This window comes from Aegilops tauschii, chromosome 6 (assembly GCF_002575655.3).
Source record: "Aegilops tauschii subsp. strangulata cultivar AL8/78 chromosome 6, Aet v6.0, whole genome shotgun sequence".
Taxonomy (NCBI): domain Eukaryota; kingdom Viridiplantae; phylum Streptophyta; class Magnoliopsida; order Poales; family Poaceae; genus Aegilops; species Aegilops tauschii.
The window spans coordinates 44,606,842-44,617,521 of NC_053040.3; the positions used below are offsets into that span (position 1 = coordinate 44,606,842).

Below are 10,680 nucleotides of genomic sequence, written 5' to 3' on the forward strand. Positions count from 1 at the left end.
CCACGCACGTCCCGCGCGCACCCGATGTGCCCGGCGAGCCCGACCGCACCAGTGCGTCCCGCACGTCCCGCGCGCACCCGACGAGCCCGACTATACTAGACGCTCACCGTGTGCTTCCAGCACGAGCCGCCGCAGATGCCGTGCAACGCGGCCACCTCGCCGGCCACTGTCGCGCACCGCTGCCAATGCAGTTACTGCCGCGCTACGCCCCGTCGAGCGCCACTCGCTGCCGCTGCCGAAACCCGCAGCTCCGTGCGCCGCCGTGCCGCGTCTCCATGCCTCGCGCCACTGCGCTCTCCGCGCGCCGCCGCCTCCATGTCCGTTGCGCGCTCCGCGGACGCCGCCGAGCGCCACGGCCGCGCTGCACCGCCGCGCCACCATGCAGCGCCTCGGCGGCCTCCGTGGTCGCCGCACGTACGACGTCACTGCCCGCCTCCTCCGCCACGCGCCATGACAGTCGCAGCGCCGCCCACCTCCATAGGCCGACACATGGCCCGGAGCTCCATCGCGTAGCCGCCGGCAAGCGCCGCCATCGCTGCCACGCCTCCGGCACGGCAAGCACGCCCAAACCACCAAGCTCTGATACCAAATGTTGGAACCGTGGCCTTGCCCTAGCTCTCCTCGCCCTCACGCTCGCAGCTCTCAGACGGTGGAAGAAGAAGATGGACACAGGACACAAGAAATTTTCCCGGCCGGCGCACGAACGCCGCCACGGACGCACAAACGCCTCAATCATTTTCTTCCTTACAGTGGCTACATGGCTACACTCGGCTCATACCGGCGCTCGGTGGCACGTACCACACCACCCGACGGCGAGCACACATACACTCGGAGAGGCTACATCTCTCTTCTCTGGCGCACCTACACACCAGCACCATGGCCACTTTAATACGCAGAGGCACGCACAGCCCAGCCGGCCAGATCGGTCACTAACGCATGCACTAACTACCTAGCTAATCCCTAGCTACATGCACGCTGCTAACAACCTGAAAGTGGCCGGCTTTGTAGCATGTGGAGACGCAGCTTCCACACACCACACATGCAGGAACTGCCGCACAGAGACTCGGCCGGCTCGGAGACTCCACTCGCCACGGCCACGGACGCGGCCACGCACCGGCGTCCGGACTCGACCAACACACGCATATGCTGATCACCATTGTTGTGTGGCTTACTCTAACAGCCAAGTCGTCGTGGCCGGAGCTGCTGGGGGCGTCGTCGGAGGTGGCGAAGCAGAAGATCCTCAGTGACCGCCCGGACGTGCGCGTGTTCGTCGTCCCCGTCGGCAACAACGTCACCGGCGACTTCAACGACAAGCGCGTCCACGTCTTCGTCAACACCCACGGCGACGTCGCCAGGGTCGCCAGCATCGGCTAGGACGATCACGCTCCATTATGCATGTATATGCTAGTATGCTCCGTGCTCGGCATGCATGCATCGTCATGGTTCATGTTAGCCAAGATTATTATGTATTGTACGCGTACGCATCTATATATTCATCATTATGTTTCATCTCCATTGCAATAAAGCTCACTGATTGTGGCTAGGCATGATTCTTTTCTGTGCGCCCACAGAAATATTCTCGTTCACCACTAAGACAGACACATCAAGGTACTACACAAGAACGTATAGCTCTTGGTATTTTTTTAGAAGACACGGATTCATTACAGCAAGAGCAGTTCAAAACTAAATGGGACAATTAGTTAATATGTGCTTAATTAGTGTATGTTTGTGCTATATTAGTTAAAGCAGACAAAAACAGCTATTTTACGCTTCATCAACATATAAACATCAAAGTCATCATTGAAGCCAGGGGTGTAATAAACATTTCCCAACACTCATAGTCCCAACAACTGACCAATACCGACAATTGCAACCCCAACCGGCAAGCTTTGGCCTCTCTCACCATGCTTGTCTCCTGGACCTTTTGGAATGAAAGAAATGCACGGGTGTTTCGTCATAAGAGTGCGCCAACGACCATTCTTCTCACCGCCATCGTCGACGAGGCCAAGCTTTGGATGACCGCGGGCGCAAAGAAATTAGGAGATATTTTTATGGGCGAGTAATTGCCATGCCGTACTTGTGGGTGTTGTAAAACTCTAAACTCTATTCTCTTCTTATTTAATTGATGAGGCAAATCTTATGCTTCCGTTTTGAAAAAAAAAGTCTGCTTCTAATTCTCCAGAATCCACAACCACAGCTGTTTTTCAGGAATCCACAGTCACGATAATTCTTGAATATGTAGCCCAAACAAAACGCATTGTAGAGTTTCTCATAAGCTATCTGTGATATCAACCTAACAAGGCCGTGGTGGTTTGATCAGCCATATGTACGAGATGATGTACAGTAGAACACAACTTATTTGTGTTTATCCACTTATCTCAAGTAGCAATGAAATATTTTCACAAATATCACTAACTCTTTACATGCACTCACAAAAAAAATGGCTTTTGAGAGGAGGGGGCGGGGGCGCACAGTAGATCCTTAGTTTTAACATTGGAAATATCTTTACAATTTTGGAAAAAGAAACAGCAACACTCTATAAACTATGCCACAGAGTTGTAGTTGCAAATTTAATGCAAAGCTCAAGTAAAATTTTGCCGCATTTGTCACAATTATTTTTTCCATAATAAACTTCTAAGGGCATCTTCAAGGCGGACTCGCAAACCTTCCGCATCCGCCCGGATCGCGAAAGCCATCTAACGCGGGCTTGTATCAGTCCGCGGTGCGGTCCGAATGCATTTCTGCCGCAAACCAGAGATAAAAGTGGGGGAGGTTTGCGGGAGTCCGGACCAATCCTAAGCCCGTTTCTGACCGCCCTGGTCCATCAAAAACCCCTCCACCCCCCCCCCCCCCCCCCCCCGGCACGCGCATCCCCCCAACGCTAGTTTCCGGCATTCATGTCGCTGTAGAGTGCGCAGCTCCGCATTGAAGGCAGCTCAGGGCGAACGCGACCTCTCACTGCCTCCTCCATTGAAGTGGCTCGCCGGCTGAAGGTGCCACCCACTGCATGCCCGGCTGAACACGCCTCCTCACCGCATTCATACGCCTCCATTAAACTTGCCTGGAAGCCGAGAAACCTACTCTGGCCGCACGTCCGTTCATGAGCGGACTGGCATTAAACACAACATCAGCCGAGCTCCTCCCGTCCGCTCTCTATTTAAACGAGGCCAAACGCTGGGCAAGAACCACACCCCTCCGCCTCTTCCCCGTCTCCTCCTTCCCCACTCTTTCAATGGCTTTCGAAGAGCAGTTCTTCGGCATACAAGCCAGCCGGGTGTCCCGCCGAGCCCGCCGGATACGAGCGAGGCAGCTCGCTGCTCCAGCTCCCGCGCGTGACCAGACGGAGCAAGTTGCCTCCCCAATCCGCCGCGTGGTTCAGCAATTCGCCGCTCCAAGCCAACTCGATGAGGAGTGGCGAGTTGCTCCACACCGGCACGGCAGGGAGCACGATGACACGGGCATCACCGCGTCCAGTGCCTGTGACTGTGCCATCCTCCGTCGACGCACGCGTAGGCGCGTCATGCACACAGAGAAAGAAGTCGGCTGCGCGGATGTGGACGAGGTGACGTCCAGCATGTCTGCGCCCGCCGCCATCATCAAGGAGAAGTAGAACACGGGAGGCCACCGCCGCTTGGGTCCCAGGAGGGCACCGCTGGTTACCCGACCGGTTCTCCTTTATCTCAGACCACCCTGGGCACCCGCCTGAGCTCCACGGAAGCACCCTTTCCATCTGGCTGACGCCTCTTTGCCACTCTGATGAGGGGCGCAACCGGACATATGAAAGATACGGGGGAAGAACATGCCTTCGGGCCTCCCGGCAGTCCGGTTATTCCGGGCTGCCGGACATGGGGAAGACAAGTCATGGCCGGCCATAGACTAGTGTAGTGTATCCGTGTCGTGGGAGTGGAGCCCCATGCGACCATACATGCACATAGTTTAGTTTTTTAGTTGAAATATGTCTAAAATGTATCCGTCCTCGTCCGGTTTATATGAAATCCGTCATGTTTATATGAAATCCATCTTGTTTCCACGAATTTTATCCAATTTGTTGAAAAAAAAAGTTTGAAATGTATGCGGCCATATTTGAATGGTATCCTCCCGCATCCATACCAGCGAACTGGTCCCGCTATCCGTGGACGAATACGAGAGGAAATTTGCGGTTGCCGTTGGAGATACCCTAATGACCACTCATATACCCGTGAACTCTTTCTTGAACGTCACGGGCACCAGGTGTATCCGACGACCTCCCCCGTGGCTGAAGCGACAAAGCCTGCCGCTGTGCCGCGGCCACCGTAGGAGAGCTTTGTTTAGCACTCTTAATCAAGAAAACATGAGTTTTATTAAGAAAATCGGATGTAAAGTATACTATGAATCCTTGGCTGCATGCAGTTGTTTCTTGTTTTGTGTTTTTATTATGCGCGAGAATCCTTGGCTACAGCTGAAAGATGGATGGTTCTGGACAAGTACGGGTAGGCTTACCTTTCACTAGCGGCGTCGAGGTCCACTAACCAGGCCGGCCGACCGTGCATGCATGTGTGGATGTGGAGCAAGGCAAGATACGTCAGAACAGATTCGGTCCAAGACGGCCGGTCGCACATGTCTCTCTTTTTTTCTCGAGAGCACCTAAAACACATGCCTTAATTTTATAAAAGAGAGTAACACAATTTGCAAGAGGTCTAGTGAATACAAAGCACTTGAAAGATGTCGTCCTCCCCGACACCTACATTACAACACAAAATTACTCTCTCACAAAACGGTTCAAACTTCCTCCTCCGCACGTCCCTCCTCAACCATGCTCAAGATGGAGATCAGAAATTCCTTGCATACAAAGGTGGCCAGGGCTCCTCAGAACCTCACATGTTGAAGCTTCGTTCGCCTTGTCAACCGAAGATGTGTTACCATCGTCTACTTTGCCAAGCTACCCTGTAAATATACGCATCTCCGTTCCGACCAATCCATCAAACAAAACCCGGACACTGCAACAAGTCAAACCACAATTCTAGCTACAAAGACTATTCTATATTTCTATCGCCTTTTAATTTGTGTGCATACGATTATTTTGGGAACAGACTTTTAATTAGTTCGCCTCCCCCCTCCCCTCCAAGGATCCTCACATGTTAACCTTCTTTTTTTGCGGATGCACATGTTAACCTTCTGCCCCACCTTCGCCGGCGATGTCTCTGACGCGGTCTTGCATCGCCTTTACTGGTCATGGCCATGGCCTCTTTGTTTTCGGTTTGTCCCTGCTTTGGATGGACGGCTCCTATTTTTTCCCAATCATCATAAAATTTGTAATTTGAATATGTTCGAGGACAAGTTGTAGGTTACCGCCGATGCAAAAGAATTGGGAACCATTATTTCGGGAGAGTAACATTTTCGTTTTGTGTAACTTGGGGCCTTTAAATTCAAACTATACTCTCTTCTTAATTAATAAATGAGGCAAATCTTTTCTCTTTGTTTAAAAAAATAATATTTTAACAGAGTTAATTAATAATGCTTGAGAGATATATTTTTGCTTAAATATTTTTATTACAACACACACAGTATGTATATATAATTTAATACCTATCAACCATGGGAGCAAATAATTCAAGAGAAAAAGCAATAGTTAGTACAACGGAGTACAGAATATTGGCAGAAATGCGCGTGTCGATCACCTCAATATTTAGAGGTTGTTTGTTTCCAGGGACTTATTGGTTTAAGGACTTTAAAAAGTCCCTATAAGTCCCAACTAAACCAAGCAGAAGGGACTTATGGGGACTTAAAGTGGGCATTTGGGACTTATGAAATAAGACTCTTAAGAAGAATCTTATAGGGACTTACAGTTATAATATGGTCTTATAGGGACTTATAAGTCCTAGGAACCAAACAGGTAGGGACTTTTTAGGGACTTAAGACTTATAAGTTCGGACTAAAAAAAGTCCTAGGACTTATGAACCAAACATGGCCTTAGCACAACAAAATAGGAGTAATAGTTAGTTTTTATTGCAATCAGTTGTTCTGCGTACGCAAACCAACCTGTTGTTGGATGATTAGGGAGGACAGTGGTATCTCCCGCCCACCAGATTTCAATTCATAGACTTGACACTGGTGCTCGTATTTTCTAGATTTATTCCATGTCTTCCGGCGATGTGTGTTCAGTGGGGAGGCGTTCCCATCAACTACGATGATTTCAAGACAGTCATAGACTTGACACTGGTGCTCGTATTTTCTAGATTTATTCCAGATCTTTCAGCGATGTTGTTGGAATCGCTCTCTTTCTCTCACTCGCACAAACGAAGGTGGAAGATGGAGCACACAATTTTTCCGGCGCACAAACGCCTCCGCCGCACGAACGGCGCCTCGGCCGCACGAACGGCTTCACTTTACTAGGCATATACCCGGGCGCGGCAACACACCACAGCCTAACCAGGGGAGCTCTCTCACAGCCGACCGGGGGCATACCACGGTCCCGGCGAAGACTACCTCATCTCTGGCTCCTAGGCTCAGCTCATACCGGCGCATCTTGATCAGTACATGGAAGGGCTTTTTATACCCGGACGCACACACACCTAGCTAGCTACCACGTCTAAGGTCACCACGCACGCACGCATGACCCGGCCACTAACTCAACTAACCCACGCACGCATGCACTGGCTCTCCTACATGCACGTACGGGTAGGCCAAGCTAACAAACTCTTGACTTGATCTTCTCCTAGACCCACTCCAGGATCCAACCGACTCACCAGACATGCAGCTAGCTAACTTGGCCGACTCGCTCGTCACGGCGATCGACGCAGCCATGCACCGGGGCCTTGCTCGACGCGCACACACATGTGTGGCCTAGGTCTAACATTCTCCCCCTAAGCCACGACCTCACCGCGCGGCCTGCGAGCAGGAGCCCCGACTCGTTGTCGACGTCTTGAACGCGTCCGCTCGTCGCTGTGGTGTGTCGCCTGTCGTCATCGTCGTCACGCCCGCGGACTCGACCTTGCACGCTGGCCCCAGTTACCGCCGTGCCTGCTGCACGTCCGTGGCCTCCTCGGCGCGCCGCCATGGCTCACCGCGCCGCGTCCCTCGTGGTCGACGTTCCCGGCCGCTGCGCCACGGCCTCCATGCCGCCGTGCAACGCCTCCACGCCGCCGCACCATGACGCGCCGCCGCCACCGCAGCCTCCGCGCTCGCCGCACGTATGGCGTCACCGCCTGCCGCCTCCGCCACGCGCCATGACAGCCGCAGCGCCGCCCACCTTCATAGGCCGACACACGGCCCGGAGCTCCATCGTGCACGCGAGCGTCGTCACCACCGGCACGCCTCCGGCACGGCGAACTCCGCCCAAGACAACCAAGCTCATGATACCAATTATTGTTGCCGCTCTCTTTCTCTCACTCGCACAAACAAAGGTGGAAGATGGAGCACATAATTTTTCCGGCGCACAAACGCCTCGGCCGCACGAACGGCGCCTCGGCCGCACGAACGGCTTCACTTTACTAGGCACATACCCGGGCGCGGCAACACACCGCAGCCTAACCAGGGGAGCTCTCTCACAGCCGACCGGGGGCATACCACGGTCCCGGCGAAGACTACCTCATCTCTGGCTCCTAGGCTCGGCTCATACCGGCGCATCTTGATCAGTACATGGAAGGGCTTTTTATACCCGGACGCACACACACCTAGCTAGCTACCACGTCTAAGGTCACCTCGCACGCACGCATGACCCGGCCACTAACTCAACTAACCCACGCACGCATGCACTGGCTCTCCTACATGCACGTACGGGTAGGCCAAGCTAACAAACTCTTGACTTGATCTTCTCCTAGACCCACTCCAGGATCCAACCGACTCACCAGACATGCAGCTAGCTAACTTGGCCGACTCGCTCGTCACGGCAATCGACGCAGCCATGCACCGGGGCCTTGCTCGACGCGCACACACATGCGTGGCTTAGGTCTAACAGATGTGTGTTCAGTGGGGAGGCGTCGTCATCGACAACGAAGGTGTTTATGGCAACTTCATCATTCTCAAGACGATGTGCCTCCTCAGCCTCTGAGAGGTGCTCATAGAGGTAGGGTGTGCGTGCGTGTATTCATAGGGGTGAGTGTATGATTTCGCACGGGAGGGGACTGACGATGATTAAGTTCATACCCAACATCAGCTAGCATAATTCGAAGCAAAATGTTGATTGATTATTATTCATTGGTACATGGTTTCCACATCTTTGAGCTCGATCGAGCTCAAGCCCTTCTTTAGTCATCTATCCCATGGCGTACTTGTGCGTCCAGCCCCTGGCCGTGGACTCGTACCTGGTCCGGTCGGCCTTGCACATGTGCGCGATCTCCGGCACCAGCGGGTCGTCCGGGTTGGGGTCCGTCAGCAGCGAGCATATCGACAGCAGAACCTGCATATCCATCCGCCAATACCGTCATCATCACCATCACCATCATCATCGTGGTCGTGGTTGCGGATAGATAGATGTTATAGATGATCAACTGATTATGGTTACCTTGGAAATGGTGAGGGCGGGGCTCCACTGGTCCTTGAGGATGTCGAGGCAGATGTTGCCGTTGCTGTTGATGTTGGGGTGGAACACCTTGGTCTTGAAGGCCACCTTGGGGGGCTTGAACGGGTAGTCCGGCGGGAAGTGGATGGTCACCAGGAACACGCCGCCCGAGTAGGGGCTGTCGCTCGGCCCCATGATCGTCGCCTGCCAGTGGAACATGTCGTTCGACGACACCGGACCTGCATACAAGAAGGACGATTACGATGATGATGATGGTGATGGCTATGAAGATGATGAACTTGCTTAGAGATCAGATTATCACCTGCGCTACAGGAGGTCGGCGGGTCCCTCTGCAGGTCCTTGAGCTCCTTGACGATCCTCCTCAGCGCCATTTCCTCTAGGAATCACCAAAAATTCCAAGAAAGAGCTGGCTAATTTCTCAACCGGTTCTTCGGTGAGATGGGTGGAACTTGTACCCTAATCTCAAGCTGAACTTACACTACTGCTTGTTTTGTTCTTGATGGCACGGCATACCGATGATCGCGGCCAGGCCTATATATATAGACACACACGCGCACGCACTTGCGCAACTGGGAGGAGGCAAAAGGCATTGGATTCTTGAGCAGGACGCAGAAAAGGAAATGTAGCGTGATTCCCTTCCAATATGCTAGTACAGTATATGTTTATATTTTCCTGCAGGAACATATCGCACCCAATATTCCCCTGAAAGTCTCATCGAGTGGCTGCCAAGTAGAATTTCCATAAAGGAGCAACGATTCTGACCGAAAGGGAAATGGGCGCACAAGTGGAACAAGTGGAGGAACAACCAAACTTTCATTGTTTCTGATGGCTCTTGTTCATGGAACTCGAGCCCTCCATGTCCATTTCAAACGCTTGGAGAAAATGAAAGGTTTTGCTTCACACGGAAAACTAGCGGCGGAGGAAAGGCGGCGACCAAACTTTCTAGAAAGCACTGAGGTGTATTTCTTTTTGTGCACCAGCTATATAAAGATGCACACGGCCGTAACCTTAACGCTAAGTGGGAAAGGAAAAAGTGAAAATGCACATACTAGAACATAAACTGAAGGAGAACTGCGCGTGGGTATTTTACTGTCAAAAGAAGAGAAATTAATTCGGGCTTATCACTGGAAGAATCTTGTGCTGTTCAAGGCAAAATCATATGTTAACACTTGCTGATTCTTACGTGTTTACTGTTGCAAGAACTGCACACCACTTTTCTCACACGCCATTGCTGGATGCTCACGCGTCAAAAAAGATAGGCTTCCCTTGATCCGTTCAGAAAAACTTGAGATCCGTTGAACCAAGCCACCAGTGGTTTGGTTTCAGAGAAGGAATAAACTGTTGCAATACGCTCACTTGCAGTTAAGCATGTGCATAAAGGCGTCAACCATCTTATCAGCATATCCATAGATGGCAGGGGTGAATACTTGCATGTTCACCGTCATCAAAAATAAAATAAAAATACTTATGTCACATGTGCTGTGTCGATATGATTCATTTCTTTTTTTTTCTGTTTTCCTTTGATTTTTTGCGACTTCGGTCCCTCCGCCGAGATCTCATGTTCACAAAGTTAATCTGACGCAAGAGATTATGCCCGTAGGATGTGCAAGCAAGGGACAGGATTATCAAATGGGCCTTGCGTGGCAACCATTGGTGCATTTGCATAAAGCCCCTGTGGAGTTTCCAAATTGTTGCAGGAAGTGCCTCCTTCTTCCCCCAAATCCCGTTCTTAATCACTCGACACCGTCAAACCTGTTAGAATTAATGGGCTAGGCCCATAGCAATTTCTGAAATCTCAAAGCCCATCTGTAAAATGGCAAGTGGTGGTGCTATGTTTAGTCTCACCTTGGAAGTTGAAGAAGAGTTGGACCTCTTTATATAGTGGGTTCTCTCCACCACTCTAAGTGGTGTGTGAGAAGAGAAAGGGAAAACCACACGCGCACGCTCGCTCGCCTGGCTGGGCCAGGCCGTGGCGAGGTGTACATGCGCGTGAATGGTCCGCCGAAATCCGGTCCGTCTCCTTGCAGCAGCGCAGCTTCCTTTTGCCGTTTTATTAGAAACCGAGTCGGTTTGGGATTGTGGTCGCGACACAATACCGCCTCTGGTCCTAATATATATACAGCTACCGGCTGCGGCCAGAGACACACCGAAAAACACCTAGGGTTTTGCCTCATCTCACA

The 10,680-nt window shown here is 51.9% G+C and overlaps 1 protein-coding gene across 1 annotated transcript; it reads right to left on the minus strand.

Annotated features, from left to right (window-relative positions):
- Positions 1–8,143: 8,143 nt before the first annotated feature.
- Positions 8,144–9,095, minus strand: LOC109763406 (ubiquitin-conjugating enzyme E2 28). The gene is made up of 3 exons (XM_020322251.3): positions 8,802–9,095; positions 8,483–8,718; positions 8,144–8,377 (listed from the first exon to the last, which is right to left on the minus strand). Exons 1-3 carry the CDS (start codon positions 8,869–8,871, stop codon positions 8,234–8,236), a joined length of 450 nt encoding a protein of 149 aa, XP_020177840.1. The 5' UTR covers positions 8,872–9,095; the 3' UTR covers positions 8,144–8,233.
- Between the last annotated feature and the right edge of the window lie 1,585 nt (positions 9,096–10,680).

Excerpts from the sequence above, each read along its gene's own strand:
- LOC109763406 (XM_020322251.3), bottom strand. The coding sequence starts at position 8,871 with ATGGCGCTGAGGAGGATCGTCAAGGAGCTCAAGGACCTGCAGAGGGAC. Across the intron at positions 8,719-8,801 it reads GCCGACCTCCTGTAGCGCAG|GTCCGGTGTCGTCGAACGAC; the intron begins GTGATAATCTGA and ends TCTTGTATGCAG. Across the intron at positions 8,378-8,482 it reads CCGCCCTCACCATTTCCAAG|GTTCTGCTGTCGATATGCTC; the intron begins GTAACCATAATC and ends ATGGATATGCAG.